Source organism: Zingiber officinale, chromosome 4A, assembly GCF_018446385.1.
Source record: "Zingiber officinale cultivar Zhangliang chromosome 4A, Zo_v1.1, whole genome shotgun sequence".
NCBI classification, from domain to species: Eukaryota; Viridiplantae; Streptophyta; class Magnoliopsida; order Zingiberales; family Zingiberaceae; genus Zingiber; species Zingiber officinale.
In genome coordinates this window covers 123,490,701-123,514,307 of record NC_055992.1, presented here as the reverse complement: position 1 = coordinate 123,514,307, position 23,607 = coordinate 123,490,701, and the positions used below count along the sequence as shown (strand labels likewise).

General features: G+C 37.0%; 1 protein-coding gene across 1 annotated transcript; it reads left to right on the top strand.

Moving 5' to 3' along the window:
* Nucleotides 1-9,359: 9,359 nt before the first annotated feature.
* LOC121970912 (histidine--tRNA ligase, chloroplastic/mitochondrial-like) lies at nt 9,360-21,760 on the top strand. The gene is made up of 12 exons (XM_042521910.1): nt 9,360-9,679; nt 9,755-9,882; nt 9,968-10,063; nt 13,371-13,459; nt 13,635-13,764; nt 16,035-16,127; nt 17,735-17,809; nt 19,218-19,335; nt 19,458-19,600; nt 20,633-20,761; nt 20,997-21,157; nt 21,416-21,760. The coding sequence occupies exons 1-12, from the start codon at nt 9,517-9,519 to the stop codon at nt 21,552-21,554; spliced, it is 1,464 nt and encodes a 487-aa protein (XP_042377844.1). The 5' UTR covers nt 9,360-9,516; the 3' UTR covers nt 21,555-21,760.
* The last annotated feature ends 1,847 nt before the right edge of the window (nt 21,761-23,607 follow it).

The window sequence follows — 23,607 nt, the reverse complement described above, 5'->3', positions numbered from 1 at the left end:
CCAATTTCTCCTCTCGGTCCCTATCGTAGCCTCTTATTTATAGAGTACTATACCCACCTATACCCACCTTCTATACCCACTGATAGGGGGCCGACCAAGCTAGGAAGCTAGGGCCGGCCTAGGTATAAAATTGGGTGGTCGGCCCTAGCTTGAACCCAATCTAGTGGGGGCCGGCCAAATTAAATTAAAAGGGATTTTAATTTTAATTTTTATTATGTGGAAGAAATAATTTATTAAAGAGAATTAAAATTAAAATATCTCTCTTGTAAAAGATCTACAAAAGATTAAAGAAAGAGATTAGATCTCTTTCCTTATTTGTAGATTGGTGAGATATTTTATTTTCTCTTTAAAATTATCCACATGTTGATAAAATTAAAATTATAGAATTTTTCTTTTATCAACCATGAAGAGATTTTTAAAGAGAAATTTTATTTTTAAAATTTCCGGAAACAAATTAGGAAGTTTTAATTGTTGATTAAAACTTGTCTAATTTTTTCTTTCATTGATGTGGCCGACCATTAGAGTTTAATTGAGAAATTTTATTTTATTTTTCTCAATTAAATCATGTCAAGGAAATTGAGGAAAATTTATTTCCTAATTTGCCTAGGCCAAGGAATATAAAAGAATGGGTGAGGGTACCTTCATGAGACAACCTTTATTATTTTCTCTCCCTCTTTTGTTCCTTGGTGTGGCCGACCATCATCATCATCTCCCTCTCTTCCTCTTGTGGTGGCCGAACCTCTCTCAAAGGCTTGGAGCTCTTGTGGTGGCCGGATACTAGTTGGAGAAGAAGAAGAAGAAGGAGAGGAAGCTAGCATCTCTTGGAGCTTGGTTAGTGTTTTGGTTTTCTTCCTTGGTGAAGCTTCTTTCTTTGTGGCCGAACCTAGCTAGGAGGAAAAGAAGGTGGTTGGTGGTTTCTCATCTCGGAAGATCGTTGCCCACACAACGTCCGAGGTTAGAAGAGGAATACGGTAGAAGATCAAGAGGTTATTTTTCTACAGGTATAACTAGTAATTTTTCTTTCCGCATCATACTAGTTATTTATGGAAATAATACCAAATACAATAGGCTTACGTTCTAGTATTTCGAATATGTTTTTCGAAGTTGTGTTCTTTTGTTTTATTTTTTCCTTGTGATTTGATTGTTCTTTTTGGTTAACCTAAAGTTATTTTAGGAAATTAAATATTAGTTTTCTATAAAAGGTTTTGTCTAGTCGGTGGTGGTTGCTCCCATATCCAAGAAGGTCATGTGCCTCGCCACGTCAGTACTGGGAACCAATTATGGAAATTAATATTTAATGGAATTAATAACTTAAGGTGATTTGGGTCGAACGTGTTAAGTTCCGCAGGAGACCCAAGTCAAAACCTAAAAGAACGAATAGATTAAGTTTTGGATCAAACGTGTTAAGTTCCGCAGGCGATCCAAAATTTAATTTAAAAGAACACATGGTAGCTAGGAAAAAGTTCAGACCTTTGTACAAAATTTTTGTACAGTGGAACCTCTAGGTTTTCCGATTAGCAACCAACAGGCCAAATATGGCAGCAGCTTGGGATGACAACACACGGAGGACAACTATAAAAGCCATAATAGTTGAAAATTAGATTTTCTATTTATTGCTTTTATATTATGCTGTGTATGCATGTTAGTATACATGACTAGTAGGCTAGCATAGTTAAAATTCCTCGTTTATAAATAACTAAGTGGGAGAGGGATTTTTAAATAAATCCCATGGTCTCCATTACTGGTTTGTAAGTGATGCAAACAAGCTTGCGCGTTGGCTCTAAGTGCCTTCCTCCACAACGGATGAGCTTGTTTGTGGATCACTAGAACAGACTTCCATTTTTTGATGACTATAGGAAGTTAATTAAGAGCGTGTGATCTTCCCCAACGGAAGGGGCATAATCTTATTAATGGACTTAGTGTCAAGTAATGATATACACTTAGACACACCTAATAGTATCCTCTCCATCGGAGTCACTACTATTATTTGTGTGACCAAAAGATACCAACTATTAATTTTATTTGTCAAAAAGTTAGGTTGATAAGATAATAAAATTAATGGGTTAAAACCCTCTTTTTACAAATGTTGAATTTGTATACGTCCACACTAACGTGGCATACAAAATTCACGGTGTTTTGAGGTGTTGGTTAATTTAAAATAGTATTGTTTGAGAAATCAATATTATTCTAAATTTAAGAGTTCTGACCAAAAGTTATTTGTGATTCTTAGGATGACTTTCAACCCACTGTCCATCATACTTCAACAGAATAGATTTACTGGACCAAACTACATAGATTGGAAAAGAAACCTAGACATTGTTCTCATCACGAAAGCTATAAATTTGATCGACCGAGCAAGGTCAAGCACCCATCGTGAATCTACTCAAGAGAATATTGAATATCATAGAAATGGGTAAAAGCGATGAGATGGCGCTGTGTTACATTTTGGCTTCAATGTCAAATGTATTGCAACATCAACGATTTACCAACAGCTTATGATATTATGAACAATCTCAAGAAACTCTTTGGTCATCAGGATAGGGCTTCTAGGCAAGAAGCCATGAAAAAGATAATGACAACCACCATGCAAGAGGGTACTCCTGTGAGGGATCATATCCTAAAAATGATGGCTTATCTAAACGAGATACAGATCCTTGGAGGAGAAATTGATGGGGAAACCCAGATCGATATGATCCTCCAAACGCTACCTAGAAGTTTTGAGCAGTTTCGCCTGAACTATAATATGAATAAGAGGGTTTATTCATTAACGGAACTACTGACAGAACTTCAAGCAGCAGAAGGATTATTTCGTCACAATGCTCAAATTCACTATGCTGAAAATGATTCTACTTCTAAACCGAGAGGAAAGAAGAAGAAGAAACAAGCTAGTTTAGCAAAGAAAGTGAATAAATCTCAGAGTACGGGATTTAAAGCTGGAATGAAGAAGCCGAAGGGCAAGTGCTTCATCTGCAAGCAGGCAGGACATTGGAAGGCGGACTGTCCTCGTAGGAACCAAAACAAAGGTATATCTCATACTCTAGTTGTTGAAACATGTTTAGCGGTGTTATCTACCAAGACCTGGTGTAGATACCGGAGCCATCGATCATGTCTGCAATTCCTTGGGGTTCCAGAAACCCGACGACTATCTGAAGGAGAGATTACCGTCTATACGGGCAATGCTACTAAGGTGGCAATTGTGTGGGAGATGTCTACTTATCTTTTAGTAGAAATAGAAATTTGATTTTAAGAAATTGTCTTTATGTACCCAGTTTTAGAAAGAATTTAATTTCAGTTTCTAAACTGTTTTTAGATGGATATTCAGTTTCTTTCAGTAACGATGTAGTTATTAAAAGAAATAAAGTGATTATCTGTTCTGGTGCATTAGTTGGCAATTTGTATACTTTAAATCCAATTTCTTCCACAAAGCAAAACATGGAAATTTATAACTCATCTTCTAACTCTAATAAGAGAAAAGAACCTTCGGAAATGAACCAAGCATATCTTTGGCATCTAAGGCTTGGTCATATTAACTTAAGTAGGATTCAGAGGCTTATAGCCGATGGACTTTTGAGTTCATTTGAGTTGGAAAATTTTCCAACTTGTGAATCTTGCTTGGAAGGTAAAATGACCAAGAGGTCGTTCAAGGCCAAGGGGTATAGAGCCAAAGAAGTGTTAGAGTTGGTTTACTCTGATTTGTGTGGTCCTATGTCTGTCTAGGCAAGAGGAGGTTTTGAATATTTTGTCTCTTTCATAGACGATTATTCAAGATATGGATACATTTACCTAATGCGCCGCAAGTCCGAGTGCTTTGATAAGTTCAAAGAATACAAGGCTGATGTGGAGAAACGACTAGGTAAAAGTATCAAGACACTACGATAGGATCGTGGTAGCGAATACCTCTTAGGAGAGTTTAGGAATTACTTATCGAGGCGGATTCAATCCCAACTGTCTGCACCTGGTACACCCCAACAGAATGGTGTGGCAGAACGAACTAATAGGACTCTTATGGAGATGGTTAGATCGATGATGAGTTATTCGAATTACCAAATTGCTTTGGGGATATGCTCTGGAAACAGCAGTGTATGTTCGAACTTAGTACCTTCTAAATCGCTTTCTACTCCCATAGAATTGTGGAATGGGCGAAACCCGCCTAAGACATATTCGGATTTGGGGTAGTCCAAGACATGTGCTAAAACCAGATGATAAGTTAGAATCCGTCTGAAGTTCGCGTGTTTGGAGGATATCCCAAAGGAACGAAAGGTGGTTTATTTTATAGTCCTAAGACCAAGGTCATTGTTAGCACCAATGCCCGCTTTTAGAAGAAGACTATATAATGGATCACAAGCCCAAGAGCAAAGTTGTTTTAGAAGAACTTAGAGAGGACATGTCTACTTCAGTACCAACAAGACAAGATGAAGTACCACAAGAGACCGCAACACGTCACACATGATACACAACCACGCATGCCTCGTCGTAGTGGGAGGGTTGTAAGGCACTAAAGATTCATGTTTTGGAGAGTCTTGGACTTGATCCCGTAAACATGAACCCGATCCACGAACATATGACTAAGCACTCAAAAATATAGATGCAGAATCTTGGCAAAAGGCAATGAATTCAAATAGAGTCTATGTACTCTAATAAGGTCCGGAGCTTGTAGAACCACCGATGGTGTAAAAGCCGTTGGATGCAAGTGGATCTACAAAAGGAAAAGAGGGATGAGGGAAGGTAGAGACCTTCAAAGCTAGGCTTGTTGCGAAAGGGTACACTCGAAAGAGGGAATCTATTATGAGACTTTTCACCGGTAGCCATGCTTAAGTCTATCCGGATACTCTTATCCATCATTTCATATGGATTATGAGATTTGGCAAATGGATGTCAAGACAGCTTTCCTTAATGGAAGTCTTGAAGAGAACATCCATATGAAGCAACCAGAAGGGTTCATTGAAAAAGGCAAAGAGCATCTAGTGTGCAAGCCCAATCGGTCCATTTATGGACTGAAGCAAGCTTCAAGGTCTTGGAACATTCGGTTTAATGAAGTAATCCAGTCGTATGGATTTATTCAGTGTCCGGATGAGTCTTGTGTATACAAGAAGTGTAACGGAAACGTGGTGGTATTTCTTGTACTATACGTAGATGATATTTTGTTAATTGGCAACAATGTCAAGGTATTATCAGACGTAAGGGTATGGTTGTCCAAACAATTTGATATGAAGGACTTAGGAGAGTGTGCACACATTCTTGGGATCAAAGTGATAAGGGATCGCAAGAAAAGAATGTTGTGTCTGTCCCAAGCTTCATTTATAGATACAATCTTTGCTCGTTTTAGTATGTAGGATTCCAAGAAAGGTTTCTTACCTTTTAGGCATGGAATAACTCTATCTAAAGAGATGTCTCCGAAGACATCAAATGAGATAGAAGACATGAAAGCAATTCTTTATGCTTCGGCTGTAGGAAGCCTTATGTATGTAATGCTATGTACGAGACCTAATATTTGTTTTGCCGTGGGCATGGTCAGCAGATATCAGAGTAACCCTGGACAAGGACATTGGACTGCGGTAAAGCATATATTAAAGTACCTCAGAAGGACTAGAGATTATATGTTAATTTACCAAGCAGACGATTTGCTCCCTGTGGGTTACACGGATTCAGATTTCCAATCAGATAGGGACAATAGTAAGTCTACATCAGGCTATGTGTTTACTTTAGGAGGTGGAGCCATTTCATGGAGGAGTGTTAAGCGGAATGTATCGGACTCAACCATGGAAGTCGAGTATGTAGCAGCCTCCGAGGTAAGAAGCAGTATGGCTCAGAACTTTCTAATGGACTTAGATGTGATCCTGGTTTGCCCAAAATTAGCACAATTTATTGTGATAATAGCGGTGCAGTTGCAAACTCGAAGGAACCACGAACGCATAAGGCAAGTAAACATCTAGAGCGTAAGTTCAACCCGATACGAGATATCGTGAAGTGAGGAGAAGTTGTCATCGCCAAGATCGCATCAGGGATAACCTGGCGATCCTTTCACTAAGGCCCTTCCACAAAGCTTTTGATCGGCATGTGGAGGAATGAGAATCGGATGTATGGTAGAAGATATGGCACTTAGTCATTAGTATAAGTGGGAGATTGTTGAGTGTATACTGAAAGCCTAAGCTTTGTAAACATTCATTATGAATAAAGAATCACATTTGGTTAAATTGTCTATATTTAGTTAAGTTGTTCAATTAATTTATATTGAGATAACATAGTATGTGGTGTCACATGCAAAAGATGATCACTATAAATTATAAACAGTAGCTCACGACCAAAATGGAAAGGAACAAACCATTGAAGGTCGTAGTGTAATTAGGTATCGCTTTATCTTGATAGATAATTACACTAGTACACTTAGAGTGTATTGAGTAGGACCATTTGAGGTCGCTTTTATACCGACTTTATAAAGAAACAAAGACCTCGGTTATTAAGTGTGTGCTCTTAATCCTAATATAATAACAAGCACATATATTTGATATTTATTTCTTTAATTTATCAATGGGTGAGATTTAGTTCGATGAATCAATAAGTCCGATAAGTTGGGAAATGATATCACTTATAGTGTGTGTTGTTGATTATAGAAGGAAGCGTGTCCTAGAGATACTAGGTTGATAATGTCCCCAAGAGGAGCTCATAAGGATTGTCATGTTAAACCCGGCAGGTGGTCCGACATGACGATAAGGTTGAGTGGTACTACTCTTGGACTTAGATATTAATTAAATGAGTTCTCAGAACTCACTTAATTAGTGGACATTCGATATCTTAAACACGGGAGACTAACACACTCATAATAAGAAGAAGCCCAAAATGTAATTTGGGATTGCGGTAGTTCAATAATAGTTCTCTAGTGGAATGAATTATTATTGATAAAATTAAGTTGTGTGTGGGCGAACACGGGATGCTTAATTTTATCGGAAGACCAAAACCAATTCCTCCTCTCGGTCCCTATCGTAGCCTCTTATTTATAGAGTACTATACCCACCTATACCCACCTTCTATACCCACTCAAAGGGGGCCGACCAAGCTAGGGCCGGCCTAGGTATAAGATTGGGTGGCCGCCCCTAGCTTGAACCCAAGCTAGTGGGGGCCGGCCAAATTAAATTAAAAGGGATTTTAATTTTAATTTTTATTATGTGGGAGATATAATTTATTAAAGAGAATTAAAATTAAAATATCTCTCTTGTAAAAGATCTACAAAAGATTAAAGAAAGAGATTAGATCTCTTTCCTTATTTGTAGATTGGTGAGATATTTTATTTTCTCTTTAAAAATTATTCACATGTTATAAAATTAAAATTATAGAAATTTCCTTTTATCAACCATGAAGAGATTTTGAAGAGAAATTTTATTTTTTAAAATTTCCGGAAACAAATTAGGAAGTTTTAATTGTTGATTGAAACTTGTCCAATTTGATTTCATTGATGTGGCCGGCCATAAGATTTCAATTGGGGAAATTTTATTTTATTTTTCTCAATTAAATCATGTCAAGGAAATTGAGGAAATTTTATTATAATTAAATTTCCTAATTTGCCTAGGCCAAGGAATATAAAAGAAGGGGTGAGGGTGCCTTCATGGGTGACAACCTCTATTATTTTCTCTCCCTCTTTTCCTTGGTGTTGTGGCCGGTCATCATCTCTTCTCCTCTTCCTCTTTGTGGTGGCCGAAACTCTCTATTGCTTGGAGCTCTTGTGGAGGCCGGATACTACTTGGAGAAGAAGAAGAAGAAGGAGAGAAAGCTTGCATCTCTTGGAGCTTGGTTGGTGTTTTGTTCTTCATCCTTGGTAAAGCTTCTTTGTGGCCCAAGGAAGAAGAAGGTGGTTGGTGGTTTCTCATCTCGGAAGATCGTTGCCCACACAACGTCCGAGGTTAGAAGAGGAATACGGTAGAAGATCAAGAGGTTATTTTTCTACAAGGTATAACTAGTAATTTTTCTTTCCGCATCATACTAGTTATTTATGGAAATAATACCAAATACAAGAGGCTTACGTTCTAGTATTTCGAATATGTTTTTCGAAGTTGTGTTCTTTTGTTTTATTTTTTTCTTGTGATTTGATTGTTTTTTTTGGTTAACCTAAAGTTATTTTGGGAAATTAAATATTAGCTTTCTATAAAAGGTTTTGTCTAGTCGTTGGTGGTTGCTCCCATATCCAAGAAGGTCATGTGTCTTGCCACGTCAGTACTGGGAACCAATTATGGAAATTAATATTTAATGGAATTAATAACTTAAGGTGATTTGGGTCGAACGTGTTAAGTTCCGCAGGAGACCCAAGTCAAAACCTAAAAGAACGAATAGATTAAGTTTTGGATCAAACGTGTTAAGTTCCGCAGGCGATCCAAAATTTAATTTAAAAGAACACATGGTAGCTAGGAAAAGGTTCAGACCTTTGTACAAAATTTTTGTACAGTGGAACCTCTAGGTTTTCCGAGTAGCAACCAACACAGGGGACGAAGGCTGAGCGGTTTTCATCTTGACCGAACGAGAACCATGGCCACCGAGGTTCTCCCGTTCGAGCAGCGCTAGGGCTGCCGTATGATTGGCTGAGAAGATGTCCCGCTCGGCCAACCGCGACGTTAGCCGAGCGGTTCTTCCGTCCGGCTTGGTATGAGACAAAAGGGGCAGGTAACTTTATCTTTCTCGAGACAAGTGTCGCCGACAGGCAGCATGGTAGGCAACCGGATTAGACAGAGAATCGTACGAGAAAGTTTCCACTGTCACCTCAGGGATATGCTTGCACTATTGAGGTATAGCGTCAGACACGCTTTTCTGACACACTCATTACATGTATGCTTTGAGAAGCGTGCACATCTCGGTAAGCATGCACACGCTTTCAGGGAACCCTATATAAGGACTCCTAGACTCCAACGGAGGTATGCACTATTCACCACTGTAGCTACAGTTCTCGTAACTCTCTTTCGATTTCTTGCCGCCGAGAGCTAACTTGAGCGTCAGAGGGTCGTCGCCAGGATCCCCTTCCCGGCTCGGTTTTGTGCTTGTAAGTTCTCGTCGGAGATCTGTGTCACTCAGAGGGCTACACGAAGTCAACGAGAACATAACATCCTCAGCGACCATCGACTCAGCACTCAGACAAGATCAATGACATTTAATGTTTTTTTTATAATTGGGTGAGCGGATTTTAAAAGTGAGAAAAGTTATTCCCACACAAAATTTTCTTGTTTATTTAGAAAGAAAATATGGATTACTCTTCCCTTTTTTTTTTTTTTTTTTTTTTTTTCATTATTTTACTTATTATCACATAATAATGACGGATGGATTTATGAATCAATTTTTTGGGTTTTTTGATTCACTCAAATCGGATAGAAAAGCTACCTCTTTCTCTAATCCGCATCTCCACCCTTAACTCGCATCGGCCACGGGCGGCTCGCGAGACACGGGCGGTCGCGCCCTACGCGAGACGGAGAAGCCCCAGTCCATCCGTTCTCCCCAGTCCGTCCGTCTCGCGGAGAAGTGAAGAATTCGCGTCTCGCCATGGCGGCCTTCCCTGTCCTCCACTACCACCGCCTTCTCCTCCGCCCCGGCCTCCGCCTCTCCCGCACACCTTTCTCCCCTCCACTCCTCCGGCCTTTCTCCTTCCCCGTCTCCGCCCGGTCCTCTTCTTCCTCCTCCTCGTCCGCCTCAACGGCCTCCCGAGGTGAGCTCTTATCTACCGTCCCTAGTTCGCACATTCACGTTTCTGGCTCTATTCATCTCACCAGAGTTCTTTCAGAGGAGACCGAGGAAATCGCGCAGCAGCAGCAGCAGCAGCTCATCGATGTGAACCCGCCAAGAGGGACGAGGGATTTTCCGCCAGAGGACATGAGGCTGCGCAACTGGATTTTCCAGCACTTTAGAGAGGTAAAGTGCCGGTAGGTGGCTTTGATCACTTCGGTTTGTGTTCTCTAGGTGTTTGAAGTGGTTCTTAATGGCGTACCTGTATCAGGTGTCCCGGATTCTATCTTTCGAAGAGGTTGACTTCCCGGTCCTTGAGTCTGAGGCGCTTTTCATCAGGAAGGCTGGGGAAGAGATAACCCAACAAGTACGTAATAATTAGTTTGGGTTGCGAGGTTGTTCTTTGGAGTTAAAGGATGTGATTTTTTTAGGGTGATGTCTCGGTGAATGAACAAGAAAGACTGTAACTTTTGCCCTCTTCCCTTCACTTTGTACCTTATGCTTTGGGTTATAGAACTAAAATGGTTGGAGAAAAGGAAGAATAGATAGCATTTAATTATCTGATCTTGCTGAAAACATAATTTAATACCTTTGACTGAATTATATCCTTTACAAATTTACCTGATCCCTCCCTCCGAGAACACCAGACTTCGTACAGGAACATTACATAGTCATCATCATTGTTATCATCTAACCCATGCCTGTTCCATCTAACCCATCTTATTCCTTCATAACTCTAATCAAGGCATATCTCTAGGAGCTTTAGGATTATTGATTTGCTAAATTATATTTTGACAACCACCAATTGTGATGTTGTTTAATGATTATGCACGATTTAGGTGTTATCTCTAAGCTTGAATACTGTTGCAATTCTTATTTCTAATATTTCCCTGAATAGGTGTGGATTTCTTACATCATTTGTTTGCTAGGATGTTACAATATTGCTTCATTTCAAGTCCTTTATGGTATTTTGACGTGTCATACTAGACCTTTTTTTGTTATTTGTGGTATTTTTAGGTGCTTGTTACTCATGGGTAAAGTTGTTCATGGTTAGATACTAAGCTGCATATGGTTAGATACTAAGCTGCATATGTCAGTGTATCAATTTAAACACTATATGCAAACTTCATATTGCATTGGCAGTTTTGGCAAAGCATGCAATATCATGGCTATTGAAGTATTAATTATAAGGCATGCTAAGTAAGCCAAGGATAATAGGTGTCCAATTATTTTATTGAGTTCAGTTTAGAGTACAGATCAATTTATATTCCCTCATCCTTCCTACAGGAAGGCCCCGCTTAACTGTGGTGGATATACTTGTGTCATAACAATTAAGCTCCAATTGAAGGACCTATTCTATTAATTAATTTTGAACTAAAATAAAGCCTGAGTAGTGTTTTCCTCAATGGATTCTTATTTCCGAATACATTTGAAGTTAAATCCTCATACACAATGATTTGGTGAAAGGTCAAAATGTACTATTATCTTTCTAAAGGAGAAGACATTAAAGAGAGATATATAAGCATTAAAATATGGTCACTGTGCTGAAAAATCCTTGTGGAGACCTCAAACAAACAAACAGGCAATCAGGGCATATGGCCTCTTTTGTTTTTTTATTGTTCGTTACTTAATGAAAATGAGGTTATAATTTTGTGAGAAAGGATGCTCTTTATTTCATTACTTACTATGTTATACGATTTGATAAAATATGCTTGCTCATGCAATGCGTTGGCAAGCTAAAAACTTTTTGTGGTAATAGATCATCCACTTTTTGAATTGCAAGCTCAAAATATTTTAATGTCTGATGGAATAATTTTGAGTGACTCTGGACAATTACTATGTGTCATACAATGTTCATAAGGTAGAGAATCTAATCTTAGTTTAATTCAACAAAGTTAATATTACTTCCCTTTTAGACCTATCAACAATAACCAAGCCTTATCTCACTAGGTGGGGTCGGCTATATGGTTCCTTTTATGATATTGAACTCTATCTCCAACTATATCATCATCTATATTTAAATAAAGTTTATCTTGTTTTATCGTTGCTAACCAAGTTTTTTTTAGTCTTCCTTGTTTGATATGCGTGTTTGTTATAGTTTCACATTGCCTAACTGAAGCATTTATTGGTTGTCTGAGTACATGCCCATACCATCTTAAACGTGTCTCTTGGAGTTTTCCCTCAATAGATGCAACTTCGACTTTCTCTCTAATGCTTTCATTTCTTATTCTGTCAATTCTCGTATGTCCACACATCCATCTTAATATCCTCATCTCTGCAATTCTCATCTTCTACTCATGTGCTTGAGTCATAACCTAACATTCAGCTCTATATAACATAGCAGGTCTAACTGCAGTTTTGTAGAATTTTCCTTTAAGTTTTAGAGGTACTTTACGATCACATAAAATACCTGACGCTCTCCTCCATTTCAACCATCCTGTTTGTATTCTATGTAACACATCTCTCTTAATCCCCCCATCATTTTACAAAACTGATCCTAAATATCTAAACCTTTTGGTTTTGGGCAACTCGTCATCTCCTATCTTGACAATTGTCTCATTATATCTAATATTGTTAAACTTAAATTCCATATATTCTGTCTTTATTCTACTTAGCCTAAAATCTTTCCCTTTTAGTGTTTCCCGCCAAGATTCTAATTTAACATTTACTCCTTCACGTGTTTCATCTACTAAAATAATATTATCTGCAAACAACATGCGCCACAGGACTATGCCTTGAATATGTGTAGTGAGTTCGTCCATAATTAGTATAAAAAGATAGGGAATTAGAGCTGATCATTGATTAACTTTATCTTTATTGGAAATGCTTCAGTTACTTCAGATTTTACTTTAGTCGTTACATCCTCGTACATATCCTTAATTAGTTCAATATATGTTACGCTAACACCTTTCTTTTCTAGAATTCTCCATATAGTTTCTCTTGGAACTCTATCATAAACTTTTTTTAAGTCAGTGAATACCATGTGTAGATCTTGTCTTTGCGCCCTATATTTTTAAATTAATTGTCTAAGAAGATATATAGTTTCTATTATCGACCTTCCAAGCATGAATCCAAATTGATTTTCGGTCGCCGTAGTCTCCTTCCTTAATTTTTTTTCTATTACTTTTTCTCAAAGTTTCATGGTATGACTTATTAGTTTAATACTCCTATAGTTTGCACAATTTTGTACGTCTCCCTTGTTCTTATATAAAGAAACTAGAGTATTTATCCTCCATTGATTAGACATTTTTTTTATTTTCAATATCATGTTAAATAATTTTGTAAGTCATTCAATACCTTGTTTCCCTAAGCACTTCCATACTTCTATCGGAATATCATCTAGTCCAACGACTTTTCCATTATGCATCTCATTTAAAGCTTGTTCTACTTCTGAAGTTTGAACTCTACGATAAAAATTAAAATTTCTATACTCATTTGACCTACTTAAATTACTTAAGTTAAGTTGATCACCTAAACCTTCACCATAAACCCTAAGCCCTATGTGATGTGTTATTTTAGATTATTATTTATTATTTATTTTTTAATATAATATTCTCCAGGATCAAAGAGAACCCAGAATATGTTCATGCTTTGCATTACTTTCAATTACATGTTAAATTTTATTGAAATATTCACATGGAATGATTTTGACTTGTAACCTTTTCAATTTTCAGCTGTATAATTTTGAGGACAAAGGAGGCCGCCGTGTTGTTTTGAGGCCCGAACTCACCCCCTCACTTGCACGGCTAGTAATCAAGCAAGGGTAATGTTTTACATGAGACATTTGAAGACATTGAAGTTTCCCATTGCACATGCATGCCCTCCTCTTGAACTCTGCTTTACTTATGAAGTTTTTGCAATTATCCACAGCTTTAGTAGTTTATAGTACTTGCAGTATCTTTCACCAGACCTAATGCCTCATGAGTCTTTTTGCTCAGAAAGTCTGTCTCTCTTCCATTAAAATGGTTTACGATCGGGCAATGTTGGAGATATGAACGAATGACAAGGGGAAGACGTCGAGAGCATTATCAATGGAATATGGATATCTTTGGTGTAACCAGAGTGCGGGTATGCCCAATTTCATATCACATTATTTATATATATTTGCATTGATGCATTGATTGCACATGATGCATTACTATTCTTTAAGTTACCATGTGAAATCTTCGTCATATGAATGATAAAGATTATGGCTTCCTTGATTCTTCTTTTTTGATAAATAAGTTAATGGTTAAATAAGTTGGTGAGGTAAAGAAGTAAGCATTAAAATCAATTTTTCTCTCAAAATAAAAGATGGTGCAAGGAATGTAAATGCTTTTAAAGGAGTTATTCTAGAATTGCCTGAGCTAATGAATCAATTGACATGCAATGTATGGTTGCCTTTGAGTCTACGGGTTGAATCAGCATATTCTTTATAATAATCATTTCCCAATAAAATTTCATTCCAACAATCAATATGCGTCTCTTGTATCAGCTTATCAGAAATCTCAATCATAGGCAATGCATAGATAATAAAGCAAACTCTTGAGGTTGTGAACCTTTAGAGCATGAATAACAACCATAGGCCCTGTGTTCTTGCTTCTGAACTTTCTTGTTCAGTTTCCTATTTTGGTTTCTCCGAAAAATATAAATGAGTTATTTTATGAATCTAGCCATGATTAGTGGCATATGGATTGCTCTATAAAGGATTGTGTGAATAGGAGTCTCTTCCAAGGATATGCCATCTGACGAATCTTCTAAAATCAAATCATTAGGGCAATCTTTTAAAGTCAATTCATTAAGATGATCCCTCTAAGATTGTCATTTTTCTAAGGTCAAGTCTTGTGGTTTATGTAATGATTTTTTATTCTTAGGGGAAGGATTACTAAGTGAGACTATAACATTTATCTGTGCCAATGTTATGGGTCCACTAAGGCTTTTCCTTAACATCACAACACCTATGTAGACTGTAAATTCGAATCAATATTCTATCTGACTTAAGTGTGGTTGTTCTAGGTTTATGAATTTATTATACAGTTGATCAAGTATGATGAAATATATGTGCAATCATTTCTCGTTTCATCTCTAGTTATATCATCATTAGTTCTTCCACTGTCATGTTATAATTGGCTTGGAAGCTGTTCCAAAACTTTTTGGCAGCTCCTAAAGTTTGATTTTGACAAATTGTGCTCGTTCAACAAGGGTCATATTGTACCAGTTAAAAAAAAAAATCTTTTTCAATTAATCAATTTAGAAATATGTTAAATCTAATCATCTGTCAAAACTCAGGCATCTGTCTTAACATGAATGAACCTTGTACCAATTCCAATTATCCTGTAGGTTTGTATTTACAATAACTCTTGGTGCAGATCTAGAGATTTTATAGGATTCAAAAGGAGATAAGGCCTCTATCAACTTTTTTTTCCTTGAAGGAAAGCTATAGTAAAATTAGGTATATTGTCTGAGAAAGAGGTGTTTTCCTGATTTTGATTCGTCCTAGTGGGGAGCTCAGATTAATCCTGCTTGTGGCTGGAGAGGCGTTTAATGCTTGTGAGAGGCAACAAGGAAGGGATTCAGAGGGCAATCCTATGACTGACAGTATAGTGACAGCTGGGGTAGGAAGACCATGGGCATTTGATACGGGTAGTGGAGCATAGAGCATATATTGTGGCCGATGGTGTGGTTGCGTGAGTTCGCTTGTGGTTGACGGAGGTGCTTGCAGTGCTGATTGGCGGTTGATCAATGTTAAGAGTGGTGATGCAGTGCTTGTCCAATGACGTGCAGATTTTGCACAATTTTAAAGCTAATGTAATCAAGTTAGACAAATGTTTTTAGTTAATTTTGCATGTTTTAGGATAATACAGCGACATAATATCTCAGGGTTCAGTTACATCAGTGCGCTTTTTGTTATTTGGCTTTAGACCTACATTGGTTCTGATAATCATTTATTTATATTTTTTTCTAGATGTAAGAGAAAACAAATATTTGGCATTTTTGAGGCCTTTGAATTTATTAGAGAAAAATGGTGCTATAAATATTTATTTCGCTTTTCTTTTTAAATTTCAATAGTCTTTTCTGAAAACTGAAAATTAAAATTAGAAAATTTTCAAACGCCAAAGAAGACCTAACGGTATTTTATATTTACTGAACAGCAAAATCTTCATGCAATCTTTTGACTGTAGATTTTGAAAATTTCTTAAATTTTTGTTCCAAATAGCATGTCAAACACTAGTTATTTGAATTGGACAAAAAATTTGAATTAGAAAGCGTGCATTTTGTTTCAGCTTTTCCTGAGTGGTCATTGTAAGATTTCTTCTGTATCACTTTTGTTATTATGAACTTGTCTTGCTTTTTGATAGGCAGAGGCTGAACTTATTCATGCTATTGTTCTGTTATTTGAACGGCTTGGAATAACATCATCAGATGTGGGAATCAGAATCTCTAGCCGAAAGGTATTTTCAAACAAATCCTTCATTTTCTTGCTATCATTTGACTTACCTTGATTCTGTATCATTGAAGAAGCAAAACTTTGACTTATTTATCTATCAAAAGTGGTGAGGGAGATTGTAATTTTTGACACATTTGTATTTATCAACGTGGACATAATGCGAGCATGTGCATTGCAGAGTGAAATCAGGGTTTTACTGTAGGATTACTAAAATTGCAATTCTCTCGAGAATAGTTTTTTACATTACATATATTTGCTTGTAGAAGTGATTCAAGTAAACAAAGGAAGATGTGTAAGATTACATCTTAAATGATTGACAATCTTTAATCTTGCATGTCACAGAAAAGACAAGTAGGATCAATATCGGTTTTCATGACAAGGTTCTCTTTAAATAGCCATCTTAAAATTTGAATGCAGGTGGACTTTTAATCTTTCTAATGTAGTGGCTAATAGTGTTACGAACACTTCTATTCTTTTGAAAAAGAATATTATGACCTTTTTGTATCAAGTCTATTTGAGAATAAGTAACCATCTTAAAGTTTCAATGTAGGTGCAGTTTAATCTTCTTAATGGTGTTGCACCTATTGCCGTCCAACAGCAAGTTGTGGACCTTGCAAAAAGGAGAGTCGCTTAGGAGGAATCGAGGATCATTATTGTTGTGCATACAAAAAGAAGCCTCTAGGTTTTTTTAATTGAAACAAGTGCTCAGTTATTTGAGTCCAATAACATGCACAATTGTAGCAACTGGGTTGCTAAGTGGTACAAACTAAAGAAACTATCAATTTTGACTACGATGTCAAAAGTCTGTCACTATATTTGTGAGCTTGGATGCAATAAAATCATCTGAAAATCCGTTAGTATATATGACTAGGGCCTGTTTCTGCAATCATTCTTCTGTTTTTATAAGATGATTTTGCATCCGAAGGCAGATTTAGGCTCCTTAGTTACTTGTAAGCCTATGTAAGTTGTGAGTTGTAGTCTAAAGTTTCATCACCTTCTAGTTCCTACTATTTGGATGTTTAACTTACAAACTTATATAGACTATACAATCTGGCTAGTGGCCTTTGCCATTTCATGAGAGGTTGCTATAACTATGTTGATAGGTCTATTTTCCTAGCCAATTTTTATTATCTCTCATGGCTAGAACTCGGTCTATGCAGTTTTGTTTTCATTATTATTATTTTGGACATATATATTATAGTGCAAGAAGGAGAGCCTTGGCACAATGGTAAAATTGTTACCGTATGACTTGGAGATCGCATGTTTCAGTCTTGAAAACAGTCTTGCAAAATAGGGTAAGACTGCGTACAATAGACCCTCCCCAAACTGCACATTGGCAAGAGTTTCATGCACCGGACTGTCCTTTTATATATATATAGTATAAATTAGTGCAACGGTAAAATTGTTGCCATGTGACCAAAAGGTCACGGGTTCGAATACTGGAAACAACTTCTTGCAAAAAATAGGGTAAGGCTGCGTACAATGGATCCTTCCCCGGGACCCCGCATGGCGGGAGCTTCGTGCACCGGGCTGCCCTTTTTTTTTTATAGTACAAATTAGTGCAGTGCAATGGTTTGCAAATAACTTACAAATTGATTATTTACCTTGCAGGTCCTTCAGGCAGTGCTGCAAATGTATTCTATACCAGAAAATTTGTTTGCAGAAGTTTGTGTGATTGTCGACAAAGTTAGTTTGCCTCCTGATATTAGTATTTTTATTTTGCTATTTAATGTTGGGGTGAAAATTTTGGTTTCTGGACTGCACTAATTATTTTCCTCAGAGTGCCTTTGTTAATGCAAGTTTATCATCCATGAGATGTAAAATTCCATCGGCTTCAAAGATTTTTCTGTCGATTAAGGATTCTAGTTAGACATTGTTTTATTCAGGCAAGAAAGGTTGGTAAGGAATAAAAGAGAGATTTTTCATTTACTAGCAGAACCAGTAAGAAAACCACTTGGGTCCTCAATTGTTTCAGGCAACTGCCTAATTATTCCCTAAATAAATAAATATATTTCATCTTGACATATGGAAGCTTTGCAAATGAGATGTAAAAAATGGAAACTTTCAAAGTATGTTTCTTAGTAGATAACAAACAGGTGTATTAACTGACATAACTCGGATAACAATTTCAAATTGTGCAAGTATTTGCATTCTCAATACTTTGTTTCATCAACCAGACAAGGATTGTTTTACAGGAACTACCAAGCGAATCCAATGGGAAGAGGGGGAGGGGAGGAATTGAAAAGTTTTTAAAACTACTTGTTTTCTATACAGACTAATTTAATTCAACATACATCAACCCTTAATGCACGGCTTTGACCCATACCATTGTGCAAATTACTAAGGTGCTACTATTTTCTAACTAATGTTTCCATGTGCAACGTTTAACCATTGATACATTCATATTCTTTGGTTGCTAATATTGCTGAATTGTTTGAAGTATCATCATCTACAATCAGCTATATGATTTTAATCATCCCCATTATGCATGTACAAATTCCTTTCAGTATGGTATATTAAGCTTTTCAGGAATTGGAGTATTGTATCTGGTGGCACACATCACACTCCAAGGTTTTGGCTCCGCAGCTTGCTGTGAAGAAGTGCTTAACCTGCTTTACTTTATTTATTATAGCTATGTATTAATTTGTATAGGTTTCAGTGGACATCCACAAACTCATGGCATTTGCCTCAAAAAAACACGAAGTGCAGTAGTAGAGTATTTTAAGGGAATGCTACTCATCGAGCACATGATTTGATGCGAAGGGTTCTTGCTGATGTTTTCCATCTCGTGTGAATTTTCTAATAACAACTGAGAACACAAATACTCTTCCTAGGAGAGTTGTACACTAATTGACCTAGCTTAATTTTAGTTCCATCAGAATTTAGTATTCTATTATGTCTCTCTCATGGAATTTTTTTAAAATATGTTTCTTCACACAGCCAAGCAATATCTCAATATTAATTGTTTTAAAATATGTTTTTTGTTTATGTATTCTTTGTTGAGTTCTTAAATGCCCGTTTAAACTTAGTTTGCAACTGCAATAAATTTTAGCATTTGTTCTTATAACGCTCAGCATTGTTACATGTAGTGCAGTTGGGAAAAATCACCAAAGAAGAGGTTGAGAAGGAATTGATGTTGGCTGGGGTGACACCAGAAGCTGTCAAAGGAATAGTTGAAGTACTCTCCCTTAAATCATTGGAGAGACTTGAAGGTTTGTTTATAGAATTTTCAAGTTTACTGCTGCTGTTGTTTTGTGATAGTCAAACATATATCATGTTGCATGAACTAATGGAGTGACCGTCTCTTATGATTTTTCTTATTCTTTGATTGTAGAGATTCTGGGATCTGATGGTGAAGCTGTTGCTGATTTGAAAAAACTGTTTTCACTTGCTGACCATTATGGCTATTCTCAGTGGATTAGTTTCGATGCATCTGTAGTCCGTGGACTTGCCTATTACACAGGAATTGTCTTCGAGGTCAGACATCTAATAAACTATTCTTTCTTGTTAGTGTAGGCTGGTTTGTTTTCCAAAATCATGGAATTGGTACATACCAAAAGATGGTTGTATAATTTAGGTCTAACATCAGATTGTCCATGGTTTGGTCAAAATCTGATTTATTGATAGCTATCCTATTGTTTATTTTTTTTGCCAGCTTTGGTCTACTTTGTTTGAAGAAGAATGTTACAGTTATATGACAAAAAGTTTAATTATTTGTTTAAGAAATGATCTCAGCTACAGCTTTTACATCTGCTTTGGTTAAGTAACATCTTGCAATACACTATGATTGAAAGCCTAGTCTGGGCTGAGACTAGTTGATTAGTTTTGCTATAACCTGCAGACTTTGGTTTCTTTAATTAATTTTGGGTTTTTCAGTTTAAATTTAAATATGAATGAGGTAATGTTAAGATAACAATTTGTTTCTTTTTTTATGTAATATCGACTTTTTTTTTGTAATTCTTGCCATTCCAATCGATTGGCATAATTTCCTCATTTAGCAGTAGAGTGACTTTGTACTTGGTATCAACTTGGGTTGTGGATTCAACCATCTATATTAACTAAATTTTGGCACCTTAGGTGACCGAATAAAATCTTTACAAGAACTAAAATTCACTGCAGGTTTCACTAGAAGTAAGCTGTTTATTTAAACCAAATTCTAACTCCTTTTCGATTTTCAACTAATCTGTTGATTAGGGAAAGGCCAATGCCACATAGATGAATGGAATATGCCTTAATGGCAATCTTAATTACATTTATACCATGGCAAATCACCAGATAGGAAAAAATTACAGACGACAGGAAAGGCAAAACCTAGATTAACTGTTGAGTGAAAAATTTTATCATAGGCATCTTTTGTTTTGGTGATTATTTTTGACCTTTTCTTAGTTTTGATGTACCTAAAACGTAATTCAATTGCAATTTTTTGGCCTCATGTTGTATGCCATGTCACAGAATAATTTGAAGGACCTGGTTCTTGCTTCATATGTTCAGATTTTTTTGTCTTATCAGGCATTTGACCGAGAAGGTAAGCTCCGAGCAATTTGTGGCGGTGGAAGATATGATCGATTGCTATCCACATTCGGTAGTGAAGATATTCCTGCTTGTGGTTTTGGATTTGGGGATGCTGTTGTAGTTGAAGTGAGTAGATTCTATCATTTTATTGTTGTTATTGTTATTGAGTCGTCCAGGATGAAAACGTAGAAACTTCATCAAGAGTCATATTCGTTAAGAAGAAATTGTTGTCACTGGACAAATTTTCCTCGAACTAGCATCTCAGTTATCCACTTCTTAGTTAGCAACGTGAGGATTAGATGGTTGCACTTCTGTTATTTTTCGATATAACCATTCTTGGGTGTCTGCTGTTTGATCACAGTTACTGAAGGAAAAAGGGCTTCTACCTGATCTGGCACGCCAAGTAGATGACATAGTCTTTCCGTTGGATGAGGAACTCGAAGATCAGGCCTCAATGGTTGCCTCCTCCCTTCGAAGAAAAGGCCGCAGTGTCGATCTTGTAGAGGATAGACGCCTCAAATGGTACGTCTTGAACTTTAGTTCAATTTAGTTAGTCCGTAATTCTTTGTTTCAGAAATTAGTTAGGGCATCCCACTATCTAGTATAAGTATTCTATAAACCTGACCCGATCCGGCAGGTTAACATGGGAATGGTATAGCACCTTCCAGATCATCTTTTTGTCAGTTCAACAGAAAATCCACCTCGCTGATCGGTTTAGAAAACACTTCTTTCCCCTTGCTTCCCTCTTGATTTCCCCCCTCTTTTTTGCCTGTTTGATAGGGTTTTTAAGCACGCTGAGCGAATCAATGCAAGTAGGCTTTTCTTGGTGGGCAATTCCGAGTGGCAACGAGGCACAGTGCGGGTAAAGGTTCTATCGACAAGAGAAGAATACGAAGTCAAAATTGACGAGCTGGGTTGAACAGAACAATTCAACGGTTTGTAATTTATAATTGTTGTTCAATTATAATAAATAGTTTCTTAATTAAGTGGCTGAGAGCGGGAAAAATGTTGGCAAAAATGATTCTCTTTTTTTTCCTGTATTTTTTTTTTAAAAATTAAACTGAATAAATACATTCATCTTGTTTATTTTTCCTACCTTGATTGTGATCCTAAAGCATTCCTCAACTTGTACTTGTTCTTTTCCCTTAAACTTGAGGGTCCATATGTTATAAGTGGTGGGGAATCATGACAAATTAATTCTTTAAACAACTTTACATTAGATATGATCAGTTTTTATTTTGTTGATGCGGTGGTAAGGTAGGGTGTATTTTTGAAGGATTTAATTTTCATGCAGGATTTATTTATGACAGATTGAATTATTGATAAAGTTAGGACGTCACGCCAAGAGTCAGTGGATGGAATGTGAGGACTTTTTTTGATTTATTTGGTGGATGGAATGTTAGGGCGGCTAATGTCAAAAGCTAATCTGTCTATCTTCTCTCCTCATCTACAATATCTTCACAGTTCGTTCCAAATGATCACAAAAATATTTATCGAGCTATTGACAAACATAATCTCGCCAAAAGAATCAAATGGGACCATACAAAAATATGAGAAGATACACACGAGGAATATACCAGATTGATGAGATACCTCCATCTCTATCTCTTCAATGCACGACAGCAACTAAACAAAGTTGAAAGTCCCACGGGATTATCCGAAGTGGTTGGGCGTAGAAGTTTGCCCAATGAGAACGTGGGTTCAAATCACGGCAGCAGCAAGGGCGTAAATCCTTTATCCCCGTGTCCCTCAGCCCACTACGCCCTTAACCCTTTCGGTTACCATGATTAACCCCCTCGTGATAGCCTTGGGCAAGGTCCACGGGGGTGCTGGGGGCGAGCGTTATCGCCTTTTGCCCAACTAAACAAAGTTGAAAGCAAAATAAACAAATTAAAAATAAAGAAAATTTTATAAAAAAAAAAGTCTAAGATCTTCTACTTTTATCCTGGCACTGTCTTGCTATGTAAACAAGTATCTATCTATCTAACAGGTGGAGACTATTGTCCTCTACCAATGTAAAGACTGGACCAATGTAAAAACTGGACCAATGAATGATCTAACCTTTGTGGACCAAAAGATCCACCCCATCTATCTGTGGCCACCCAAGCTGCTGCTGCATCGTCACATCTAGAGATGTGTTGTATTCTCAAAGCTACTGTGCTCTTCACATACGAATTATCTTCTTGTTTGTTTACTTGTTTGTTTGTTTAAGATGAATGCATCAAATTAAGTCTCACGGAAAAGAAAGGGCACATAAAGCTTTGCCCTTGATGCGGCTTGGATAACCCGGTAAGACTGTCACCCTCGTTATCATCCCTGCACAACCAAAGACTAAGGACATCTTCAATCCTTAGAGTTCTAAATAAGTTTTTTTTTTTAATTTCCAATATACTACATCATATAATGGTTAGAGTTTTAAATAATTTTTTTTTTAATTTCCAATATACTCCATCATATGCATAAAAACATGCTACTCTCTTTACAATAAAAAACCTCTCTATAAATCTTAAATTTCATTGTTAATTAATTATAGGCTCCGCTCACATTGTTAATTTCAAAAGAAAAAATTTGAAATTTCACTACTGCAACTAAAAACCTCAAACCTCATGGTAAGATTCTTTGTTCAGCTTTTCTCTCCAAAAACGACAATGCTCTACGGGTCCCAATTGGCTCCAACCTTCTTGATCCACTCAAACACAACGATCTCTAAAGGAGGAGAGGGTTCCATTTCTGAGCAGACTCTCTTCAACCTCAACCTCTGATATCTCTTGACACGGTACTGACCCTTGCAGGTTGTCTACTCTGAAGCCGACACCTATCTAATGACTTGATATGTCAAATGTACGGTATAATGACTATCACCCAGCCGACAAGATGGTTGCCTATGTGCCTAGTCTAGGGCTCGCGGGACCGTCTACGTGAATATTGCTTCTCATCAGCTATATAACATTCAACGAAGGTATGATTTTCTT

Coding starts and splice junctions, on each gene's coding strand:
- LOC121970912 (XM_042521910.1), top strand. CDS start 9,517: ATGGCGGCCTTCCCTGTCCTCCACTACCACCGCCTTCTCCTCCGCCCC. Junction 13,765..16,034: donor TTGGTGTAACCAGAGTGCGG/GTATGCCCAATT, acceptor GCTTTTTGATAG/GCAGAGGCTGAACTTATTCA. Junction 19,601..20,632: donor ACACAGGAATTGTCTTCGAG/GTCAGACATCTA, acceptor TTGTCTTATCAG/GCATTTGACCGAGAAGGTAA.